Raw genomic sequence first — 26,605 nt, 5'->3', positions numbered from 1 at the left:
ACAAATGAAATTTTTTTGCAGAACTTTTTCCAAGTTAAAAAGTAGCCTTTACTGGGGCTAGACAAGGCTCAGCAGTTAGGAGCAAGCACTAGCTGCTTTTCCAGAGGACTCAGATTTTCCCTGCTCCCACAGGGCAATTTGTCTTTAACCCCAGTGTTGGAGGATCTGACACTGTCTTCTGTCAAGCAGGTAGCCCATGCATGCATGTGTGGTACACAGACACATCTGTAGGAAATATGCCTATAAAAATAAAATAATAATAATAAATATTTTTTATTAAAAACTGGCCTTTAGGGGCTGCAGAGATGGCTCAATGGTTAAGAGCACTTGCTGCTCTTCCAGAGGACCTGAGTTTGGTTCCCAGAACCCATGTTAAGTGGCTCACAATCATCTGTAACTCTAGCTCCAAGGGATCCAACACCTCCTTGGGCACCTACACACATGGAAAACACAAAGACACATGTAAATACATACATATGTATATATAAATAAAACTCCCTTTCAAAACATAGCCTCTTATCTAATAACATACTTGCATTGAGAATAAAGACATAATCTCAAAAATCAAGGACAATGAGGTATCATTGTGTAATTCAGGTTGGCTTAGAAGTAGCAATCCTCCTGCTTCTGCATCCTGGTGCAAAGTATACTCAGCTCCCAAAATGTTTTTTAAATAATATTTTACCTATTTGCTGAAAAATCTGTACATATATACAATGCAGTTTGATCAAAATCACACGCTATTAACTCCCTCCAACTCTCCCAGTGCCCCCTACCTATCACCCTCCAGCCTCGTACTTCTCTTTTGTTTGTAACAAGCCCCTTGAGTCCAATTAGTGCTCCCCATATTCACATGGGTGTTAAACTGGCTATCCACTGAGGCACGGGCAACCTAGCAGCAACCACATCCCAAAAGGACAGTGACCAGCTCACAAAGCTTTACCAGAAGAACTGGTAAACGCCAAGTCTATAATTTAATGTAACAGTACTTATCAGCCTAATATTAATCTCTTTCCTTTGATAAATATATTCTAAAGTATTAACAGAAGAAACTGTGTACCAGGCATAACGGACCTCTGCATCACCTTGGCAACTTTTCTCTGTAAACCAGAATTTATTTCAAAGTAGGAGATTAAGAAGCCAAACCTCTGAAATGATATTCACAGACAAGATATAGATCCACAAGTAGGTTCTCACAATCAATCATTAATTTCCCCATTTTTCCGGTACAGAATGTCAAAACGAGGGTCTCATACATGCTAAGCACAACTCTCCCACTGGCCTATATACTCCTCCAGCCCACCTAATCACTAATCATTAAGAAAATGCAAATTCAGGCACGAATGTTTATAGGAGCATTATTCCTATGAGGCAAAAGGGAGGAACAACCCAAATGTCCATCGACTGAGATATGGATAAGCAAAACATAGTTTATTCATACACTAAAATATGATTTGTCTCTTAAAAGAAATTAGCTTCTGATGTGTACCCTACTGCGGATACTTCAAGGAAACATGCTGCTTATTTTATAAAACAGACTAAGTCATTCCATGCACATGAAATGTCCAGAAATGGGAAAAATGGACAGAAAAGACTGGTGGTTGGTTTGCTTTCACAGTGATGAAAAATGCTCTTAAATTAGCCTTGGTGATCGTTTCATGTTTCTGTAACTATACTGAAAAGCAACTATGAGAAGTCAGCGGTGCTCTCTACCTTACTGGTCTGAAGCAGGGAGTCACACCGAACCTTGGCTGGCTGGCCAAGGAGCTCCAGGGATCCTTCTGTCTCTACAGCCCCATGCTGAGCTGAGAAAACACACATATGGCACCAGGCTGGCTTTTTACATGGGTGCTGGGGATCATGTCTTCAGCTTGTGCAATAGACACGCTGCTGACTCATCCATTTCCCCAGGCCAACATATATGACACTTTTTAAACGGTAAAACTATAGAGACAGAAATCAGATCAATGGTTGCTAGACAGGACTTGGCAAGATTAACTATTAAAAAAAACCAAACAAACAAAAAAACAGAAACACAAACAAAAAAAAGCTACACAGGATATTTTCAAGAGGCTGGGAATGTCTTTGGTTGTGACTGGGTCTATATGGTTCCTCAGAAGCTGGAACATAACAAATATAACTGTAGCTCGGTTTTAGAATACATATCTAGCAAGTAGATAGTCCTGAGTTCAACCCCTGTGCCACATGCCACCAAACGCTTGTAATTCTATCACTTTGGAGAGGAAGCAGGAGAACAGAAATTCAAAGTCACCCCCAACTACATAGAGAGTTCAAGGCTCATCTGGCCTACATTAAACACTTTTCCAAAACCAAACAAACAAACCCATATGATAAACACATAGACTTTTACATTTACATTTAGAAGAAGCTGGGGATATGGCTCAGATGTACAGTATTTGCTAAGCACATGTAGGGTGCTGGGGTCAAGAGTAGGAAACACAGACAGACAGACAGACAGACAGACACACACACACAGTTGAATCTTACCATATGTAAATTACATCTGATTTTTATACAAACTGCAACTAATTTAGCTGAAATGCTATATTAGAAAGAAAAGAAAAAAAGAAAGAAAGAAAGAAAGAAAGAAAGAAAGAAAGAGAGAGAGAGAGAGAGAGAAAGGGAGAAAGGGAGAAAGGGAGAAAGGGAGAAAGGGAGAAAGGGAGAAAGGGAGAAAGAGAGAAAGAGGGAGGGAGGGAGGGAGGGAGGGAGAAATGTCCTAATTCAACAATCATACTATAAATACCAAAAACCAGAAAGGCCCTATGGCCCTACAGAAATAGAGTAGGTATGTACATGAGGGATTCTCATTGCAGCATTACAAATAAATCTAGAATATGCTCTCTCTGGAGCTCTTCATGTACTCATCTATAAAGATCCTCAAACTACATGTTCTGTTAAATCAGCAAGATATATTTAGAGTACTATGCAGATGCAATTTAGCTGGTAAGGAAGAATCCAGAAGAATATATAAGCACCTAAAGTAGCATCAACATAAAAGGAGTGAAAATCGAGCAGGTGCCTCCAGGAGACAGAGTAAACATCCACCACGCACCCTTTTATATTTTTTTATGTGTCAACCATACAAAAAAAAAAGAAAAAACCTACTCAAAACATTAATTTTAAAAATATATAGTGGAGGTACAAGTGATTAGCATTTCTAAAACCCTGAAGACATTTTAGAGACGGAAATCATGACCATAAGCACTCAGAATGCAAGTTAACTGTCAATTACGAGAAGAAAACAATCATCCACATAGCAGACTGTGTACTTAACCTTCCTTTCTGACCCAGCATCCCACAAAAATAGAAGAAAATAAGGAGTGTGAGAAATAGAGAACAAAGAATGGTTTGAAAAGAGAAGTTATAATTTAAATGGAGGGGGTAAGATAAATGAGAAAATATCACAGAAAAAAGTTAGGAACCTTTGAAATGTCTCCATTCTGAAGAGCTGTGACCACCTCTCTTGAAGTAATGAAGGTGCTCTCTATATACCAGAAGACCAGAGATCTTGACACAGATGAAAAGACGTATTCTAAAAGTCAAAGACTCAACAACATATTTAAACAGACACACCCATCACAACCAAACATCAGAATGGATTATTTTAGGATTTCAGAAGCGGCTGAGACTCCTTGAGATCTCACATTCCAAAACACATCAAGTTAAATCTGTCTTTCATTTGGTCCTGAGACTGTGAGGTACAATCATAAGGGGATGGATGTTGAAGCCAGGCACAGTGGCCCATGCCTGTAATCCCAGCACTCAAAATATGGAAGCAAGAGGATAATAAGTACATGTTGTCCAACCTAGGTTACACAGTGAGTTCCAGACCAGCCCGAATCACATAGCAATAATTTGTATCAAACAAAGGAAAGGGAAGGGAAGGGAAAGGGAAAGGGGAAGGGGAAGGGGAAGGGGAAGGGGAAGGGGAAGGGGAAGGGGAAGGGGAAAGGAAAGGAAAAAGAAAAGGAAAAGGAAAGGACAGGACTGGACAGGACTGGACAAGACAAGGCAGGACAGAATCACAGTGTTACTCAAGTCACATAACTTGAAAGGATCTGAACAGGGCTCCTTTATGAGAAGCAATCTTTCAAGCAGTTCTTAGGCTATGTGAATAAATGTTTCTCAATCCTGGCCAAACACTAATCCAACTGTCTCTCTGAACGCACAGTGCTGTCAGACAACAGAGTCACTGACAACTGAAGCCACTATCCCTAGGGCAAAGGTTAGAAATGCCAGGAATGTTTTACTCTCCCATGCAAACCACCCTGCTGTGGCATCCAACCAGAAAGCTGGCTCCCTAGATGAGAGGCCTTTCCCTAAGCATTCAGTCTGGCACTGGAAGCCAAGATCTCCAGCTAAGTCCCTACACAGAGTCAGTGTTAGCAGAATCCATACTGAAATTTCAACAGGAGTGGAAATAAGAACCCTGCCAATTCTGTTCCCCACAATCCCAGACTCCTGGCTAGTTTACTTGTGTGTGTGTGGGGGGGGGGGGGAACCACTGGTTCTCTACCACACACAGACGAACCAAAGAAACAATCATCAATTGGTACAGCTCAAGGTACCAAAGCCTGAACAACTCAACTGGACATCAGAGTTCTCTTCAACATCCCAAATCCCTAATGGTGTAATTAAGTACATACACGCTTGGGTGGGTGGGGGGGGGAGGGATCAACCCAAACACACAGAAAGAGAGAGAGAATGAGAGAAAGAATGAGGTAGAAAGGGAGGGAAGAAGGGAAATAAAGACACCTAAGAGCTTAAAATACCAATAGCAACAAGTCCTTAATATGGTATCTTGTGACATATTAGCCATCAGTTAATCTTACATGTTATTAAAATTATCAAATGCCGGGGCTGGTGAGACAGCTTAATGGTTAAGAGGACAGGGTTCAGTTCCCAACACCAACATGGTAACTCACAACAATGTAGAATTCCAGTTCTGGAGGATCTGACAGATTCTACCTGGTCCGAAGATGGAGATGCAGATGCAGAGGATCACTGCCATCAGCAGGGACCATTTCCCATGACAGCTAGGCTTCCATATAACCACATCAGAAAGCACCAAGGAGCACATACCCTACTGCAGGGAGTTCCAGATTAGCGACACTATTAACCATTCATGAGTGTAGGCTTCTGAGCAACACCATACACTTCAATGTGCTCAAAAAATCACGAAGACCCCAGTACCAAGGAACAACTCAGTTCTGCAACTGGGTGTTTGACATTTCCCCCAAACAACGTAACCCTTACTTTCTTACTCTCTGGCCAGGCTTGGGGGTCTCAGTGCCCTTATTTAAGGTAGGGGAGGAGATGAGCACTGTTAGAACTGAAGGGCTCTTCCTTCATGAGAAGTGAAGGGCAAACCCAGTCTTGCCTGCTTGCCACCTTCTCGCCTCTGAGCAGGAAGAGAGGGCCACCTGAATTGTTATCATCAGAGTTCCTTTAGTTTTTATTGTGTTTTCTTGGTCCTTATCATCTTTTGGTGTCTTAGTAGACAAGACCAACTCTCTGTTGTCTTGCTCCACAAGTTCTGGGAAGCAAAGAGTAGCAATGTTCTTGATCTTTTGGGCCTATGCCCTCAGTGGCCTCTTGGGCTCTGGCTTGAAGTGATACCAGCTGTCTGATTCTACACAGTGGCCTGGGCATATCTCCTCACAGCTAAGCCAGCAGAATCCCATGACACTCCAACTCCACCTAGATGGACCCCACACTCACTTGAAGGAAACACGTGGGAGGGGGAAAGTTTTCCACCTGGCGTTTCAAAAAGTGGTTGAATTCCAAGCCTCATATTCTAGAAACGTCTTTCTTCTAGTTGTTTCAAGATCTGAGGGAATTAATTGGTCTCAGGACAACTGGTCTGAGGAAGCCCAGATGGGCAGCAGCCTGGAACTGGACTCTTCAGAGCCAGAGATAGGAGGGACAGAGCCAAGAGCGGGTTGGAGATGGGACAGTTTGAGGAACTAGAGAATCAGGGAAAGACAGCTAAGGCTCACATGCTAACTTTCAGTGAAGAATGTGAGAGACAGAAAACAATAAAGATTTTATCTTAAAATGTGTACATCTAATAATTATTAATTACTACCAGTAGGTAAATGCAAAGTGAAGAGATATGCGAACTAAAACAGTAAGACATGAATGGCTTTGGGTCGATCATCCAGTAAGTGCATGAAAACCACAGCAACCACTTGGCTTGGGCTATACACACAGCCTCTAACAATGCATTTGACAACCTAAGACTCACAGCTGCCTGTACTGTGCACACACTTTCTAACAATACATCTAACACCCTGTTGGCAACCTAGGATCCCTACCTGTTCCAAAGACTGTATTATGTGTGCACACCAGTCCAAGCAATAGTAAGTTTCTCCTCCTTTTGATACCATCAAAAACTCTTTCATGCACAGCTTCTCTGTAAAAAGTAGGGGGCAGATCCAGGCTAGACTAGTTTTCACTGCACACAGAATAAGACAAACTTCATCCTCTGGGTGAACATTTAGGGAAACCCACTATTTACCATCTTATGTGTACGCATAATTGGGAATGTATATGATTAAAACCAGAGGCACCATGAGATGTAGTAAACAACGGCTTATATATGTTAAGCCTGCCAGTGACAACAGAGAACCACCATGTTGTACCCCTTCTCAACACGGCCCCCTCCTCTTGAATGTTATAAAAGGAAACGCCCGCCAAACAAAAATCAAGACCCTTGAGTACTTTCCTTCATGTGGCTGCTGCCACTCTGATAATATATTCTGAACTGAATAAAGTTTCATTGCATCTTTGCAATCTGTGTGTCCTTATTTCATTATTGAGTAAGATGCCAAAAATCTGGAAATAACCAGCTCAAAGCCCAAATGGTAACATGAGGACATGAATTCAAACCCCAGGAACCCACATAAAAATTGCTGGGCATAATGGCAGAGCCTATAACCCCAGCACTGAGGCAGGCAGCCTACTCAAAATAAGGAGCTCTTTCAGAAAGAGATTCTGTCTCAAAAGATATAGTAGAGTCAACAGGAATACATATGACAGAACTTCCACATACACAAAGGTGAGTTCACCTGAACACACACAAACACAAAATAATAAGACAATCCCATACATTAATTCAACCCCCAGGCCAAATGACCAGGGTGCTTTCTGCAGAAGCAAATGCTTACCCTTAAAAAAGGAACAAATCAAACAGGCATGGTGATGCATGCCTTTGATCCTAGCATTTGGGAAGCAGAGGCAGGTGAGCTCTGTGAATTCCAGGTCAGCCTGTTCCAGGACAACTAAAACTACATTGTGAGAGTCTGTCTCTAAATAAGTAAATAATAAACATAAGAAGGAACACATCAGTGAGGAGGGAGAGCTGCACTAAGGACACAATCGTAGTTTAAACCATGCTGGGGTCGGCTGAGGTTGTGTGGCACACAGACAACAAACTAACACCTTCTCTCATGGACTCCAGTCATCACTTCAGAAAGCCCAAGCAAGCCCAGAAGCAGCTCACCCAGAAGACAATGTGGGACCGCTGTCTTCAGCCACAAGTATGACTCTTAGTAATTTCCAGCTCATCTGGAATGGGCTCATCTGACAGTGAGAAACATAGTTTTGGAATTTTTTGTCTCTAACACAACATTCAAGCTGGTCTAAACAGCATTTTTCTTCATGCAACTACACTAGAGTCTAACCTGAACGTATAGAGGGGAGGAGGAGAATACATGTAGGTTCCTGTTTTTAACCAGTCATTTTACTATCATCACAGTGGAATATTTATTTATCCATTAAATCGAAAAGAAAACTTGAGAGAAATTCTGATAACCTTTGCAAGCAGACAATACAAGGATCAGGTTGGTTTTTTTTTTTTTTAAAAAATACTTGACAAATGGCTAAATCAAAAGTATTCAAAATATATCATATATTATGAAAACGGTAACATAAATTATATAACACATGCCTGTATTCCCAGATATTTGGGACAGGAGGAGTCCAAAGTTAAGGCCTGCCTGGGCTGCAGAGGAGAGCAACTAGCATCCTGGATTCAAAACCAACTGTAGCGGGAGGTATTAAAAAAGGGGTGTCTGGCTGGCCCCCAGCTCTGCCACCATGTTCCACACTAACCTCAACACTGGCTGGCCCAGGGCCCCTAGACACTGTCATGGCTGCTGCCTCTACCCACCACCTCCACGGCTCTAGGCCTGGCCCCTAGACCAACTCTGCCACCTCCATGACAACAGGCTTAGCCCCATGCAATAACCACCATTCTCACAGTTAGATATCACAATATCCAGTATCCTGTAAACCAAAACTCTTAATGCTTATAGTTAACCAGTCAGACTTATATATCAATAAAATCTCAATATATAAAATCCCCACACAATTTAGACAAGTTACCCCAATTATCCTAACTTTTTGGTACTAGAAAAACAAGAAAAGTAATGGTGGTGGGAAGAGAGGAGGAGGAAGAGGAGGAGGAGGAGGAGGAGGAAGAGGAGGAAGAGGAGGAAGAGGAGGAAGAGGAAGAATAGAGAAGGAGGAGGAAAGTAAGCAGCAAGACTGTGAGTTACCTGACCTCGTTTCTCTTAAGAACTTCAATCCAGTTTAATGAGATGAACAGGCTATTTCACACCACACTCACTGAAAAAGCTAGGGGGTATTCTTCCCTCTGGATGCTATTTTGTATTGTGTTTCAATTAACTTCTTGAAAACTCATTCAATGTTTAATACTTATATTCCCGTCCTTAAAAAAAATTAGAAAAATGCACAAAATACATTCCTATACCTAAGGTAAGACTTAAATCAGTTTTCAGTCCTTTCCAGAAGACTACATTAGCTATGCTCTCAAAACTGACTTCAGTGACAGATAAAAACACAAAGACTGATTATCCACCCTGAGTAAGGTTCAAGCGGCTGAAGGGAAGATAAATGCTGGAGCACGTGCGCTGGGTTTGGTACTTCAGACACTGCAGCAGGTTGCTCGCTGGCGTCTGCTGGGAGGTGGACTTACCATCACGGGAATACACGGCTGCCAAACTCCATCAGGGCTTTCCCACCATCACAAAGCCCTTCCCTCAACTACCTCACATCACTCCTAGTCTCCAAGTCCCACTAGAATTCTCTCTTCTTGACATCTATTGATATAATTAACTGACATGGCTGTACAAATTATGCTAATTATTTAAAAGATATCTTTGTGGCTGCCAAGAAGTAAAGCTGTACAGACCCCACAGAACATGAAGGCCCATGAAACACACTCCCACAGCACGTGAAATATGCTCTCACAGCACACTACAAAGAGACTGGAGAATAATCTCAGGGCAGTTCTGTTTGGATACAAGACAAAGAAACGTCAACAACTAATAAAAAAAAAAAAACAAATTCTTAGCCCTGAATTCAATTTCAAGGTTTTGACAATATGCCTAGAATTGCTGTAATTAAGCAGTTTTAAAATACCTGAATACAAGCTAAAGGAAAATGAAGAGATTTTGGAGTACAGCACACTACTGACCTTGAGCAGAGCACCTGGTGTATGCCAGACACTGGAGCCTGATTTATGTGATGAACTTAAACAACCCATCATTGTGTATTTGTTTTTAATAAGGAAAATGTAATTCAGGAAACTGTATTAAGCCATTCACTTATTTTATATTTCTAGAAAACCTAGATAAGTTCAAGAAAGGCCAGAAAGCCTAACACAAAGTTTTCTTTCCTATGAGTAAGATTATGTGACCTGGAAATAACAACACTGGCTGTTGACTAGATAGATAGGTCAATAGATAGATAGATATGACAGATAGGTTGCATAGGTGACAGACAGACAGACAGACAGACAGACAGACAGACAGACAGATGGCTGATATCATAAGAAGCTTTGTACAGTTTTGTTCATAAGGATATCTGTGGATCTGAGTGATGGCACACACCTGTAGTCCCAGCATTCAGGCCACTGAGGCAGGAGGAGGATGAGTTCCAACCAGTCTGAGCTACCTAGACTCTATCAAAAAAAAAAAAAAAAAATCCAGTAAAAGTAACAAAAGCAATAACAATGCTACTTTGGAAATCAATTCCCTCTTCCCCAGAGTATGTTGGACTAAGGAATATTTATTGGTCATTAAAGTTTTGTCCCTTCCCTGGCCATATTTGGGAAGAAAAAAAATAATAACTGAGAAAGACAAAGAAGCTTCGTTTCTGCTGTTTCTAAATAGCATGAAATTCTGTCATGACCTCTACTTACTTCTTATAGCTCCCCAGCTCAGACTTCAAACTTGTAATTATAGATTAGAAGCCTGAGCCTTGCATCAGCTAATGTTCTCCTCTGAAGCTCAAGAGACACAACTGGACACAGGAAGGCAAAACAAAACAAAAGCTAAAGTAAGACTGTAATAATCCACATCCACAGATACCTCCAACTCCAAGTGATCGCCTTTCTCACCTCCTTCCTCAGCTGCCTCAACCAGTCTCTTAAAATATTACTAAATTACTTGTAGTAAGTACAAAAACGCCCAAGTACCTACCCTTTCCTAACACAACTGATCATTCAAAATCACAAACTAAAAGAAAATATGCAATCATCAATTCTGAGGCACAACCTGAGCCACTTCTACTAAAACTGGTGTGGACCTGTCCACTTGTACGCAGCTTCAACTTCCACCTATTTAGTCCATATGTTAGTAGAGCAAGGGCCTTTCGGTCCTGACCTTCACACTCATCCCTTGGCTGCTGAACTGTTGTGTTCCACAGGTTCTCTGACTTCTGCTGCCTAACATAGCAAGCCTACAGGGATGCCCACTGCACACCATTCTCAATCAAACATGATTAGACTTTTCTTGCCCATGCCAGCTAGAACACAAAGAACCAAAAAACCTTGTAAGTCCCAGAGCAGTTAGCAAGATATGCAAAGGATGAGGGAAATAACATTTCCGGCAAAGCACTAATGATCTTGCTAAGAATTTCCTCACTTTGAACAGGTTGCATTCATATACTCAACTTATATGAGTCATAAGCTTTCACTGTTATTACTGGCAACACGGAGGACTAAAATTAACGCATTTCGTTTTGAAGGCATTAAGGAAGAAATGAAAGCTAATGAGTGTATAGAATTTGATTTCCTATTACCAAATATATCACTTAAATCAGCTAACAAGTAAACTTTATTTCCAAGGTAACAAATTTATTTTCAGTGAAATGAAAAAAAAAAAAAAAACCAAAAAGCAAAAGCTTAATTTGCCTTGAGATAAGTAAGGCACGGAAATAAGGACCATGCACCCAAACTGCAAACGTACAGTGGCAGACTATAATCAGAAGTCGAGACAAAGAAAGTGTTTGTTTCTAACACTAAGGCAACAGAGTCAGCTACCCTCAAATGCAACAAGCCCACTCCTCACCCCATCAACTACAGGAAGGAATGTTCCACTTTGGGGGCAGGAGTAGAAACACTGCTCAGGAGTAATCCCAGGCCACACCTCCCCATGTCTGCACTTTATCCTAGGACACCTAAAAGGCACAGAAGAGGCCACCCTGGCTTCTCAACCACTCAGCTAAGTTTCTGCAGGGTGAGAGCAGCCTCAGACTTGGAAGGGAGCTAACTGCCCTAAGAACACTGCACCCAAACACAGCTGCGGGTCGGCCGTAGTTAGCTCACCTGCATTAGAGAGATTAATTTTTCAACACTTGCTGGTTTTGTCATAAAAACATGGAGAAACTCAATTAATCTACCTTTGGTATTTATTTCCTCTCCAAGCTTGGTATCTCAAATGTGTTTTAATGATGAATTTCTTTTTTCTAATAAAAGTAAAGTGTGTAAGAGTGATAAAGACCACGGGTGCCAACCTCTGCCCTCCACAGACACTTGCACCTACGGCACACACACATACATAGACACACACTGTGGACCAAAGGCTTTACTCCTTGGGTAGCTGTCTCACTGTAGTTCAATCATGCTGATATGTAGATATGAATATATAGATACATAGAGATGAACTTACATGTATACATACATAATTTGTAAAAATGTGAGTCCTAACAAAATGTATTCTAGGTGATTTTTACTTATTTTTATAAAGTTACAAGTGAGAAACGACTTAGTCACTTGACTGCTTTCTCCTTTTAACTTTACTTTTTTGAGAAACTCTCTCAGTGAACCTGGAGCTTGCCACATGGGCTAAACTAGCTTCCCAACGAGCCACAACAATAGTCCTGCCTCTGCCTATTCCAGCTCTGAGATTACAGCCACACCCATCTTTTGACATGGGTGTAAGGATCCCGAACCCAGGTCCTTATGCTTGCCTTGATTCATTTTACTACTGAGGAACTTTTAAACTGTAGACTGACTTACATGCAATATGAATGGGGAGGAGGGGGTCAGAAACATACGCATAAGCCCCAAAGAAGTCTTGGTTATTTACTGGTTTGTATTATGTTAAAAATTATTAAAATGTGAGTGTTAATCAAATGTGTTCTAGGTCACTTTATCTATGTTTCACACTGTACTACTGAGCTCCACTTTTGCCTAAGAGGTGCTTAGCTCTGAGCCTTAAGGATGGACACAGCCCAATAAGCCCTAGTGTGCTAAAGCTAATCACTGAGCTTGAAGCTAATCTGCTAAAGACAAGAAGGGTTAGGGAAGAGTAGAGGCAATTTATCCTCTCTACATATTCTGATTTCAAAAACTGTGTTTTGGTGGGGCTTAGGATATGCCAGAAACGTGGTTCTTGTTTACACAAATAAACAATTTGTGAAGTCTAAGGCCTCAATTTTTACCAGTAGCCTTTTTCAGCCATTAGCTTCTGATACCATTTCAACTAACCCCACTACAAACGACCAAGAACAGTTTAGCTACATATATTCTGGTGTTATCAGGAAAACCTTTGTGGCAAGATACACAAACAAAGAGGGGGGGGGGCCCAACGCGGAGGGGAGGGAGAAAGGTGGAAAAATAAGCCTGTCTTGTTAGCACAGGCCTGTAAATCTCAGCAACTTCAGAACATGAGGCAGGCAGATAGCCAGTTCAAGGGCTACCTGGGCTAGAGCATGAGTTGGCATGAGCAACGCAGTGAGATTGTTCAAAATCCCCGCCCCCCCCGGGGGGGGGGCTGACAATATAGCTAAATAGAACATGTCACATTTTGCAGACCAAGTGTGAAACCTCAGGTTCAACCATAACTAAAGACGGGGAGATACAAAAAAAGACGGGGGTTGTTACAATTTTTAAAATAGAATAAGCCTGAAACAAAATTAATTACTTTAGTAGAAATAAACCAGTATTTTCTCTTCTCTCTTGTGTGTGTTCATGTGTGGTGCACGCACATGTTCACATGAGTATGTGCTCGTGTGTGTGGAGCCAAAGGTTGACTGAAACCATATCCCTTGGTCATTCTCCACCTTATTTTGAGTCATCAACTCAACTAGAATGACTGGCCAGTGAGTTTCAGGGATCTGCCTAGCTCTGCCTCCTCAGCCCTGGGGCTACAAATACAGGTCACCAAGCTCAGCCTTTTTTTTAAATGTGGGTGCTGGGCACCCTAACTCAGATCCTTATGCATACATATTTTCCCGACTGAGCCATCTCTCCAGCCTTAAATGTATGTTTAAAACAATACATGACATGTTAAGAACCCAATTATCACAGGGATTCTAGTTACATCCCATGTTTTATAAGTAAATATTTACACATATTGCTCACCCACTAGTGTGTGTATCCCTGCCTTTAAATAACAGATTCGAATTCTGAAACTAAGCATATACCTAAGAGAATCAGGTGGTAGAATAGATTCACATGATTCTGTTACTAAGCTACATTAATGCAGCACTTTAATCCAATAAGACTCTCAAAGTACTCTCCAGAGAATCGCTGCGTAAATGTTCTACAATCATCTATTTCTTATGCAAAGTAAATTGGACAAATACTGTATGCTCACAGTATCCATTCATCTTCATCGCTTTCTTCCCTGCCCCTCTGTATTATAGAGGCTTCAAAAGACTCAAATACCCAACCTCCTTTGCAGCCAAAAGTATCGGGTGGCAAATCTCAGGCCAAAAGAAGAACATATACATGACTTTGTGGAAATGAAGACTGGGCTGGAGTTATGGCTCGGTGGTAAAGCATTGTCTAACAGGGAAGCCATGGATGGGGGTGGTGTGTTCATGAGAATATGGATGATGACAAAACCTTTGCCAAGAGGATTCTCAATCTTCCCTTTCCCTGGCTGCTGTCTGCAGTGGTTTAAATATGCTTGGCCTAGGGAGAGGCACTATTAGGAGTTGTGGCCTTGTTGGAGCAGGTGTGGCCTTGTTGAGGGAAGTATATCACTGTGGGGGTGGGCTTTGAGACCCTCCTCCTAGCTGCCTGGGATATAGTCTTCTCCTGACTGCCCTTGGATCAAGATGTAGAACTCTCAACTCCTTCTCCACTACCATGTCTACCTGGATGCTACCATGCCTCCTGCTCTGATGACAATGGACTAAACCTGTGAAACTGTAAGCCAGCCCCAATTAAATGTTGTCCTTTATAAGAGTTGCCTTGGTCATGGCATCTCTTCACAATAATAAAACCCTAACAAAGGTAGTAGTACATCCTTGAACCTGTGCTTTGAGAACTTAGTCATCATCTGATCCTTAGAAACACCTTAAGCACAATGTAGCACTGCAGACCTTTAGATTTCTTATTAAACCACCAAGCACTACACACTCAGTGTTGGGTAACCTGTAAACTAATACAACCCTAATGCAATCAATGCTATACTCACTTATGCTATAAGCTACTCAGAAGAACAAACCATAAGATAAAAATAATAATAAAAGGTCATCTATGAAAAAGTATGATCAGGGGGCTAAAGAAATGGGTCAGCAGTTAGAAGCACTGGATGTTCTAAAAGACCACGGGTCAACAAATCCCAGCACCCACATGGCAGCTTACTCCAGTTCCAGGGGATGCATGACACCAGGCATGCATGTGGTGCACATGTATATACACACAGGCAAAAATACCCATACAAGTAAAATAAATAAGCCTCTTTTTAAAAGGTTTGATCAGAGTAATAAGTGCCAAATGCTAAAAGACACTAGTAAAGACAAAGATGCTTTACACACTCCACTCCAGAGGCTGTGTTACTACACACTAACATAACTTCACAAAACAGAGTCTGTAGCATCATTATTTCTGCCAGCTGTAAACATTTCCTCCATCTTTAATGGAGGGCTAGAAGGAAAGCTAACTGTCAAGCACTCACACTGCCTGTAATTCCAGCGCCAGGAAAGACAGCACTCGCTTCTTGCTCCAGTATAACGTGCCACATACATACATGTACACATAGTTTTAAAACAGTTACAGTTAACCCTCTGAAAGTCTCTGACAAAGACACACCTCGCACGGTTAGTGAAAACAATTTATGTAAGACAATTCCATGAACAAAATTAAAGATACGAATTTGTCATCACAAGGAGAACAACTATGCCAGTTCACAGTTAAGAGCAAGGACTTTTAAAGTGAAATGGCCTGACTATGATGCCTGCCAGTTTTCTTAACTGGCTATAGATTTAAACCACACCAGAGAAAATGGAATCAAGACAGGAATTCCCACCCATCCCAACTACAGTCTCCAAGGAAGACTGGGCTTGAAGGTTCACATTTAGGAATAAGGAGTTTTGGGTTCTCAAAGTACACTGCCTAAGTCTAAAAGAAGTTTGTGGTATCCCAAGCCCAAGGAATAAGCATACATAAGATGCTTGTCTCCAAAGCTAGACCGTCAGTTTCTTTCAGCTCCATAAAAAGTGTGGGGAGTCGAATACCGGCAAACAGAAACAAAGTTAAAAGCTGTCAATACTCCCTTACCTAAACTCTTGTATGATACTGTGCTACAATGTTTTCAAATCACTGGCTTTTAGTACTCACTTCTATTTGCTTGAAAACACATAAATATGATCAAGTGGCTTCTCAATACAGTATCTTAAAGTTGAAATTAAGACTGTGACTCAAGCCGGGCGGTGGTGGCGGTGGTGGCGCAAGCCTCTAATCCCAGCTCTTGGGAGGCAGAGGCAGGCGGATTTCTGAGTTCGAGGCCAGCCTGGTCTACAGAGTGAGTTCCAGGGCAGCCAGGGCTACACAGAGAAACCCTGTCTCGAAAAAAACAAAAAAGACTGTGACCCAAATATTTTTTCATGCATTTCCTAATACATTTAAATGTAGTTAGAAGGAGAGAGAGCACAGCAGCGCATGCCTGGAATCCCAGAGCTTGAGACAAGCTGGGAGGCAGGGGGATCAGCTGAGGCCCACCTGAGCTGTGTACAATGTGTGAGGCCAACATGGACGACAAGGGACCATGTCTATAAATAAATTAATTAATTAATTTGATTAAGTAAGAGGGAGAAGCCCTGTGTTCAATTCCCAACACCACCAACAGAGGTAAATACTATCTAGCAATATGGTCCTGTAATTCCTGCATTGTGGAAGGTGATGAGGGTTACAAGTTTAAGGTGGGTGCAACTACAGATGGAGACTGTGTCTGTAAACCTATGAGATACAGCTTGGAGGGTGGGGGAAATCAAGAATGTTTTGTCTTGCAGAATTCAAATAGTTAATTATATAAAAAACAATCACATGCTAAATAGATTTAGTTCATAGCTCTGTGTTTATTATATGGTTTTCATTTTCTTTTTAAAGATTTGCTTATTTTATTTATATGAGTACGCTGTCTTCACACACCAGAAGAGGGCATTGGATCCCATTACAGATGGCTGAGAGCCACTATGTGGTTGCTGGGAATTGAACTCAGAACCTTTGGAAAAGCAGTCAGTGCTCTTAAGCACTAAGTCATCTCTCCAGCCCTGGTTTTAATTTTTGTAAGATTTTAGACACTTCAAAACCTGGCCTGAAATTTTCTTTTCAGTTGTTCCCACAAGTGTGATTAATTTAGTATAACTATCAAACAAAAAAATATTTTAAAATATAATATATACATATATATATGTGTAGAGAGAGAGATACACAAACTATTTTTGATATATAATATATACACATACACACATATGCTTAAGCCCAATATGGTAGCTCATACCCTATACTCAGGTAGCCAAAAAACCACCTGTAACTCCAGTTTCAAGCAATCAAACACCTTCTTCTAGCTTCCATGAGCATTAGACATGTACATGGTGCAATTGCATACATGCAGACCAAACACATTTTCAAAATAATAACAAAATAAACCTAAACAACAACAACAATGAACTTAACTAAATCAGGCCTGGTAGTGCTGGCCTATGAATCCTAACTACTCCCGAGGCTGATGCAGGAAGACTGTGAATTTCATGTCTGCCTGGGCTACATAGTGAGTTCAAGGACAGCCTAGACAACTTAATAAGACCCTATAAAAATACAAAGCTTAAAAAAAAACCAACAGAGGTGGAAACAGCTGAGAGGCAGAGTGTTTGCACTACTTTACAAGGTATCACATAAGAAAAATCAATTCCTAGCACCATAGAAATAGAAAAAATAAAAATTGAGATGAAAGATACTGGCTTTCTCATTAATATTAAGTTATTAACCAGGGAAAAGATTATTTGAAATTAATAATTTGGTAGCTACTCTACAGGGTCACAAAAGGGCTCCAAAAGTTATATATCCTTTCTATAACTTTCAGTTTTGAAAAGTTTCATCTAAAAAGGTTTTATAGAGGCTAGAAAGATGGCAAGTGTGAAGGCCTGAACTCAAATCAACAGAAACCATGTAAAGCCAGGTAAGGTCACATGAGTCTATAATCCCAGGGCTTCTATGGTGAGATGAGAACAGAAGAGTTCCCAGAAGCAGGAGGACTGGAGGACCAGAGGGCGCATACGCATGCGCGCGCGCACACACACACACACACACACACACACACACACACCTGTCTCTCACTCACTAAAAAGTAAAACCAAAGGAAAAGTTCTATAAAATAGTTCAGAGATCCCACATCAACTTCACTGAGATCCTTTTAGGGTTACATACAAAATAAGCATAAGAAAATTTAAACATTCAGATTTCATCTGACACCATTAAAAGCCAGAATCCCACACTGCAGATGGTTACACATAACATTTCCTTCACTCTCCTCCAATCTGTGACAACTTGTGCATTCCTTAAGTTTTCATACCTTCAACGCTTCCAGAAAGTACTGCCCAATTGTTTACCATCAAAAATGTTGATCTGTCTGGTGTTTTCTGAAATCGAGTTGGTTTTTCCTTTTTTTTTTTTAAGATTTTTATTTTATGAATGTGAATGTTTTGCCTGCTTGTAAGTAAATGTACCATATGCAACCAAGTCTGGTGCCCATGGTGGTCAAAAAAAGGCACCAGATCTCCTGGAAATGGAGTTACAAATGATAGGGTACTAGGAATTGAACCCCAGTCCTCTCAAGAACAGTAAGCACACTTAACTGCTTAGCCATCCTCCAGCCTCTTGAAATTGATTCTTCTTTAGTTCTGTGGCTTTTTGAGAATATTCACAGAGGAACCGTGACTGGTTATGGCTTGTTAAGTGACTGAGATCAAACCCCAAGAGCATGCTCCAGCCTCCCTCAGCCCCTACCCCCACCCCCCGGCCCCCCAACCCCCACCACCCCACCCACCCCACCACCCCACTCACCCCACCCCAGCTAGGCTTTGAGTGTCCAACTCAGTCAAATACCACTCGTGTTCTCCATGCATCATATCAAGAAATAACTGGTATACAAGCAGCTCGTTCTTGAAGCTACTCTTTCTACCAGAAGGCACCACCTGAGTCACCATTTGTTAGATATACCTGTTCTATAGCCTGCACCCATCTGAATCTCCAGACCAAATGCAGAACGCAGTGTGTGAAACTCTTCAGGCAGACTACTGGTGAAAAGGCACTGTGTTTGACTCCACAAAATCTTATTTTACTTCATAGCAGTCCCAAAGCACAGGAGTAACCAGGCTGGCAATTTCATTATAGCATATTGATATAACTGCTCTATTTTATTACTGGTTATCATTGTGAAGCTCTTCCTGGGTCTAACAAATTAAGTTTTATTTTAGGTATGACGGCAATAGGGGAAAAATGTACAAAGTTTTAGCACTATCTGAAGTTCTGGTCATCCTCTCAGGTCTACAGTATGTCCATAAGACTTCCTGATATACAGCAAGTGATTTCTTGAATGAAAGACCATAAGGCTAGTTTTACTACCTGCATTCCTACCAAAAAAAAAAAAAAATCAATCTGTAGATACCCCACATGCTTATATTATGACAACTACTGCTCACCTAAGACATGACCGTTGGTCTGTGTCGCATGAACATTATAGAATTCCCTCTTCACCATCTCAATTTAAATCCATCTGGCCAACACCAGATATCATTAGTACTCTATGAACTCAGAGCCAAATCATTTAGTGACAACGGTAGAGATCTGAAGCCAGTCCCAGAAAGTCCCATACTGCATGATTTCATCTATGCAATGTTTTGAAACAACAAAATTATAGGAAAATAAAGTGCAGATTGGTAGTTACCAGAGGTAGGGGTGTAAGTGGCTGTTAAAAATATGAAGAAATCCTAGGATGGCAGCACATGCCTATAATATTAGCACTTCAAGCTCCTCAGCTGCACAGTGATTTTGACATCAGCCAGGCCAAAATAAATAAATAAACAAACAAACAAACGACAAGTATCAATTCCTGATTTTTTTTTTGTTATGCAGGGATGTCTGTAGTGTCAATGAACCATGTCACATCCTGGCGATGTAGCTTTAACAGATGCCATTTACAAAAGGGTACATACTTATACAACTGTCTCAAGTAAAAAGGTTAATATTAAAAATGAAGCCGGACATAGTGGCACACCCATATAACCCTGCAATGCCAGCACTCAGGGTGGAAACGGATGCATCAAGAGTTACAGACCCCTTGGATTATGTGGTAAAACCCCGCCTCAAAAACACAAAAACGAAAACCAATGACTTAACAGGCAAGAGCAACCTCAGCCAACAGGCCACATGGATCTAAGAACAGGCATGACTGCAGCCCAGCACATTTGTAGACGACATCATGCCACAACGTCAAAACACTGGACATCTCAACTTGGCCCTCCACAAACCCCAGCATTCCAACACCACACTAAACATAGACGGGAGGAGAAAACGAAAATACCTGACTCTAGCAAGTGACACACTTCATACAGTTCACCACATGGTTAACTATCGTGTAAGATCGGGGGAGAAGAGGGGCAGGTCTTTTCTCCTCTGAAAATACAAAAAATCGTCACAATTTACATGGCAGTCCACTACCTTTCACACACAAGCATGTTTTGACTCTATGGCTCTCTAACCTCTAGCTCTAACAAAGCCACCAAAGGGTGATACATGCACTACGAATCACTCCTAACCTAATATGCCAACTAAGCAAAACATGGCACTGAGGTATGCTACAGCTACAGTTTGGATGTTGATGGTTCCTCAAGGCCTTTTGAAGGCTTATCCCAGAAAGGCACTATTGGGAGGTGGGTGAAGCTGCAGGATGTGGGGACCAATGGGAGGTCTCCAAGGTCACTAGACCTGAAAAAGAGCTCTTAGGAACCCTTCCTTTTCCCATGCTTCCCGACCAATAGATGGGTACTTGTTCCTCTATGAATACTGGGAAGTCCACCAGAGCCCTGAAAGCAGCAGACCTACCTAACAGGTACTTTTACAACTGAGCCAAAACAGACCTGTTCTGTTTATAAAGTTACCCCATGTATTTGTTTCAATGACACAAAGATGATTAACACAAAGTGTAACAACTGTTTTCAAAAACTAGCTACAATCATTGTTACACTGTGTCACAGCAGTCAAGAGGTCCCCACACAATACACTCCTTTTTGCCCAATAAACTTCAGAAACCCCCATCTCTCCCAACAGTGCTGAAATCACATTGCCACTGTGGATCATGAAATACTATTAACTATGTATCAAGAAATACTGATATGTTTGACAAGGTATGCCATATATATGATAAGTTATGATAATTCAGATGCTGATGGTCCCTTTCTGGGTTCAAAAGGATTTGTTGTTTTGTTTTTGGTTTTGTTTTTCTTACAATTACAAAAGTGATACATTCAGCAGAAACCCTGTTTGAGATAGGTTTGAAATTTTGAACCTTCCTGGAGTAGCAGTATATGTCATGCTATTATTCTTCCAACTCGGAGCTCCCAGGGTACAGGCATCACGAGGGTAAACAGCAGATATGCAGCAGTACCAGGTTTTTAGGCTGAGTATATTCAATACATTTTCAGTTTGCCACGATGATCTACTCTGTTTTGTTTCAGCTGTCATTAAGACTCACAATGAATTCCACTGAGTGACTTTGCAAAAACAAAAACAAAAACAAAAACAAACGATGTCCTGTACTCTTGGGAACTCTGACAGCTGCATTCCTGAGCATTAGCAACTCAGCCAAAAAGGTTAGCAAAACAACAACAACAACAACAACAACAAAAAAAAGGTTAATACTGAAAACGTAAGATTACTAACTAGGAGATGGGATGAGAGTCATTGTACACATATCATTTGAAAGTAAATATTTCAACACACCACAGAAGCAATCTCAATGGGCCCGAATTCAACAAGTTAATAAAATAGTTTAACAAAAAATTTATTGTATGAAGCCCTAGGGTATGATGCTGTTTGCAATATATTTACATTTTTTACTTCATTAAATTGCCTTGGTGACCACAATTCTCATTTAAGTGATTAAAGACATAAACCCAAGTCATTGAATAAAGCAGTTACTTAGCAGTCCTGTTTTTCAACAGAGGTGCATTGAGAAGTATCAATAGAATGTTTATTGCTCCTTCTTTTCCAGGGAGTATATTACTTTAGAATACAGTGCACCATTGAGAAGGAAGAGGACAAGTTTCCAGACACACAATACAGGGTAAACACTGGATTAAAGACTTTTCCTCTTCTAGGAATACCAGGTGAAATACTGGAAGTCTCTTGGCTAAAATATCAGGTGATAATTTCTCCTTGTGTTTCTCCTTATTGCCCACCTTTCCTGTGCCACGTCTAGAGTAGCTTGCCACTTTCCAGATACATATGAAAAGTTCTCAAGTGTCAAAGTTCCTAAGACTCGCCAGCCCCAGATGCAATGGTCACCAACTGCTTAACTAACCTCACTAGGGTAGTTATGAAAATTACTTTCAAGCAACTAACTAACCTAAATACAAAACTTGTCTTCAAAGAGTCTGGTAAAGGACTAAGGCTGGCTAGGGAAGGGAGGAAGAGCTGGACCCAACGAGAATAAATAAGGAAATAAATGTTTTCATTCATTCTTTTCAAGAACCTTGTGGTTTTGCCTGTCATACAAACTCCTTTATCAAAGTCAGTCTTCAGAAATAGGATCCTCAACAGCAAAGCTTCCCTGATTCTTGTTCTTCCAGTTGTATCAAACGATACAACAATGTTGTTTTAATCATATTACAGAAACACTCAGGCATCTATGAGCATATACTACATATGGAAAAGCTTCCACAGGTGCAACCACACTGCCTGTTTTCTACTGGAAGAGAGTTCCAACTTCTGGATAAATTATTTCTGACAACTTAGGTAAGGATGGAAAAGCACTCATAGCTTGGACTAACTTCTCTTTAAAACGATAAACAGAGATGGGGGTTTGCACTAGTAAAAATCTCATGAACATCAAAGTTAACAGGGCTGACACTTGAGAATGCTCACCATGTTTGGCAGGTTTCTCTGTTTGCTTCTCCTGAGGTCAGGTGGGGTAAAGTCAGCTCCCAGATTCTCAATGGAGCTTTTAGCTAGTAGGGTAAGTAGTAACCTGCCCACTGTCTCACTGGGCCAAGAGTCCTCTGTGGGGTTGGTTTCTATATTCCACCCCACTGGCAGGGCAACAGGGTAGTCTAACAACAAACAGTCTATTTACTTGGCCAATCCACAGGCTGTCCAAGTGGAAGATTTGTTTCTTCCAGACTTATTTAGTAACCCACCTTTCCCACCTCCCCACCCCTACACACACACACACACACACACACACACACACACCTACCTGACAGTAGGTTTCCCTGTTACTCTAACCACTCTAGCATACCATTTCACTCTCCCCATTTCTACTACAGGCCTCTGACATCACTCTCTGACCATCCTTGTTAGACTCTAATGTCCTCTACATGTGTAATTTCACTTGGCACTTCAAACTATGTTCTTGAAAAGAACTGAGAGATCTCATGAAAGTTGCTCTGCCTACACAATGAACTGGCAGTGTCTTTTCGAGAGCAGAAAATGGGTACAAGTGACAGTTTTAACAAATAGGGATGATGAAGGGCAGCTACACCACTAGCAGAGAAAGACAGGGCATGCCCAGTACCTGATTTTAAAAATTGCCCTTTAGAATAGGTACTTCTAGAGACATGAAATGAACCTTCTTGTGCAATTACTGCCCATCTTCCACAGGCTTGGCAAATGTAATCTATACTCATATCCCACATGTGACAGCTCCACAAAGCAAAAGGAAAACCATCAAGAACAGTACCAGGTGCCATTCTTGGGGCTTGTCCAAAAGCAGCCAATGGAAGATTCTATTTTATTCTATTCTCTCGCACATTAAATAATCATCATCAAAGATGGGCAGCATTTGGATTTGGACAGATGGTATCCAACACCAGACAAGCAAAGCAACTTTTTTCAAGTATTAGATCCCTCCCTGTATTTGCTGGCCCCAAGGATCTGTAGATCTTCTTTGCCTGCAGGGCTGGCAAGGAGAATCGCCTGTAGTCACCACCCCAACATTTAGGAATATACGTCATTGGCCAGTAAGCAAAGGAAATCAAACCACATTTTTATAACACTCCTCCCTCGCTAGTCCAATCTAAGAAAAATCAAATCCAACCCACCAGCTATCCCTCCGTTTAAAAATAAAAAGAAACCTGAGGATAAACAATTGTATAAACGTTAACCACTTATCTAATTTTCACCATATTGTGCAAACCAAAAGAATCTGCCCTGCGAGGAAGAGGGGGTTGAACACCCCTGTTCTGCAGTTAACTCTACAATTGGAATGAAAAGCGATAGCCTAGCTGTCAACTTTTTCCTTTCAACGGATAACAACGTTCCTCTTTCAAGAAAGTAAAGTAGTAAATAAAGACAGGCACCTCAGTGTTTCACTTTATAAGGCCCACCTCGGTCAGTTCATCGCACAACCCTGCAAGTTCCTTCTTACAGCTCATTAAACACCCCTAAACTCTAAAGATGGGATACACGCATGGGAGTCACTGAGCCTGCAGTCAGGGTGACAATAGTACCTGGCCGAAGGGAGCTGAGACCTGACCCCAAGACTCAGAGCCCCAAGGAGTGTGGCCGGAGAAAGACGTGCCTTATAGACAACTAGTCCCGCAAACGCGCGGGCAAGGTCAGCTACAGGGAGCGCAACGAAAAGGACAGCAGAGGAGAGGGCAGCAATAGCAGAACAGTCTGAAAAGAATGCCCTTGGAAGTTGGGGCAGGGAAGGTCCTGGATGGGGGAAATGGGATGCTTCTCCAGCAGAGGAGTGCCAGAGCACTGGAAGGGCGCAGTCTGCAGACACCAACCCCACGGCGGGTGGCGGCGCGTCTCACCTGGGGGGTCCTCTCGGCGGGGTTCTTCATCACCGCTTGGCGGAAACTATTATCCACGTAGGACGCCATCTCCCCCTGCGGGGGGCACCGGGACCGCTCCACACACTCCCCGGCCTCCCGGCCCAGCGCCACTGCCCGAGGCAAACCAGCCCAGGCGCGGGGCCGGGGCGCAGACAGCACGAAGGGTCCTTGCAGCCCCGAGCTGCCCTCCTCCTCGCGGCTTGCTGCCCGTAGACTCGGACTCAGTGACTGCCCGGCAGCGCTCCGGAACGGTCGCAGATCGCGCTGGCCCCGGCGGGCCGAGTTATTTTTAGGGAGGTGCAAGCGACGGCGGGCGGAGCCTCTCCGGCGGGGCCCTGGCTCTACCCGCTCCGGCCGCGCTCGCTCTGACGCGTCCCGGGTCCTCGCGCGCCGGTCGAGAGGGAGGGCCACGCGCTGAGCCTGGTGAGCCTGGCTCAGGTCTGAGCGCCACCGAGCCCGCTGGCCTCGGCCGCCGTGGCCGCGCCGCGCCTCCGTCTACTGTCGGCCGCGCCTCCCGACTGCTGCTGCATCCCCGCGGGCCGCGCAGCTCCAGCCGCTCGCCCCCATCGGCGCCCGAGCGCGGCTGCTCCCCGCGCGGCCCCCGCGCTCTAGGCAACTTTGTGCGTCGTCCGTGCGGCGGGCGGGCGGGCGCGGCGGGCCAGGCGCGGGTCCCTGGCGGGCGCGAGGCCGAGAGCAGAGCGCGCAGCCCCGCCAAGCGTCTGCTGAACGGCGACCGCCTCCTCTTCCCCGCCTCTTCCTTCTCCTGCGCCTCCGCGGCCGCCGGAGCCGCTCTTCAGGGAGGAAGCGGCCTCCGGGGCTTGTTGCTTTGTGCTGCAACCATGGTGAGGAGTGAGTGACGGGCCGGGGGCCAGTCGGAGGCCGCCGCATCATCGGGGGCGGAGCGCCCCGTGGCGCCGGCCCGCCCCATCGCTGGCCTGGCGGGGCCGCGCCCTCGCTGCAAGCTGTGTTCTGCCGGGACCAGGTGCGGTGGGAGCCGGGACAGCCGGGGCTCTTGCGACCGTGGATCCCATAGCTGAGCGGCCGCACCCCGCATTCCAGGCCTTGTAGCACACCAGCCCCTCTCCCGCCCCTTCCCAGTCTGAAAGCTGACCCCACCCGATGAGGTCCCTGTGACGACCCGGCTGCAGTGGCAGGTCTTCCCGAAGCCTAGGGCTGACTGAAATTTTGCTTCGGTGGCGACATTAACCATCCTTGGATTCTGTTTATTTGTAAGGACTGCAAGGACAGCGTTGCCCTCCCGCCTTCTGCGCTCAGTGACACCTAAACCCTTAAATGACCCCTGCGCTAGGCAGGTAGGAATGCGGCTTTCCAACCCCAGACCTGGTATCACATCGGACAGGAAAACACCAGGTCAGCCCGTTGTAATCGTGAGGCCAAGACGGCAAGTTCTCTGACATAATCAGGAACGTATAATCCTAGGTCGGACTTTGCCTTCCACTGTGCAGTGCACCTTCTCAGGATCACGAGTTTCCAATCCAGACTTGCCCGGTACAAAGCCCATATTAGTGTGTTACGGTGTCCCTGCTCTTGGGAGTTCATCCCTTCCTGACCAGGCTTGAGATGTGCAACGTCAGCCTCAAAGAAGATTGCAGTGTTTGAAGTCTGTGTGGCGACTAAAGACAATTGTTATTCAAACTTAAAAAAAATTTTCAAGCATGCTTTTCAACACCCAGTTTATTGTAACCAATTGGGACAGGCTGTCAGCTATTAAGGGAAGAAGTCCTTAAATCACCAGCACAACAGTAAATGGGTTGCATAGCTTCTAAAAAGAAAGGACCTGTGGGGCCCAAATTTAGAGATCCTTTTGTATTGCTTTTGCAGCAACTACTTCCTGCTTTATCTGAAGTCCTAGAGCATCAACTTGAATTCTCCAGGATAAACCTCCACTTCAAAAGCAAAATAACAGAAAACTGTTATTTTGCTTTTGAAGTGGAGGTTTATCCTGGAGAATTCAAGT

At 43.0% G+C, this 26,605-nt stretch overlaps 1 protein-coding gene across 3 annotated transcripts in view; it reads right to left on the bottom strand.

Annotated features, from left to right (window-relative positions):
• Positions 1-24,698, bottom strand: part of Rapgef2 (Rap guanine nucleotide exchange factor 2) — a 218,398-nt gene extending 193,700 nt beyond the window's left edge. For all 3 annotated transcript variants that reach the window (XM_028754903.1, XM_028754904.1, XM_028754905.1), the window contains exon 1: positions 24,607-24,698. In XM_028754903.1, the coding sequence (XP_028610736.1) occupies positions 24,607-24,675 (69 nt within the window). In that variant the 5' untranslated portion in view covers positions 24,676-24,698. The remainder of the gene's footprint in view (positions 1-24,606) is intronic.
• Between the last annotated feature and the right edge of the window lie 1,907 nt (positions 24,699-26,605).

This window comes from Grammomys surdaster, unplaced genomic scaffold (genome assembly GCF_004785775.1).
Source record: "Grammomys surdaster isolate TR1022 unplaced genomic scaffold, NIH_TR_1.0 126039, whole genome shotgun sequence".
Classification (NCBI taxonomy): domain Eukaryota; kingdom Metazoa; phylum Chordata; class Mammalia; order Rodentia; family Muridae; genus Grammomys; species Grammomys surdaster.
This window is presented reverse-complemented; position numbering and strand designations above follow the sequence as displayed.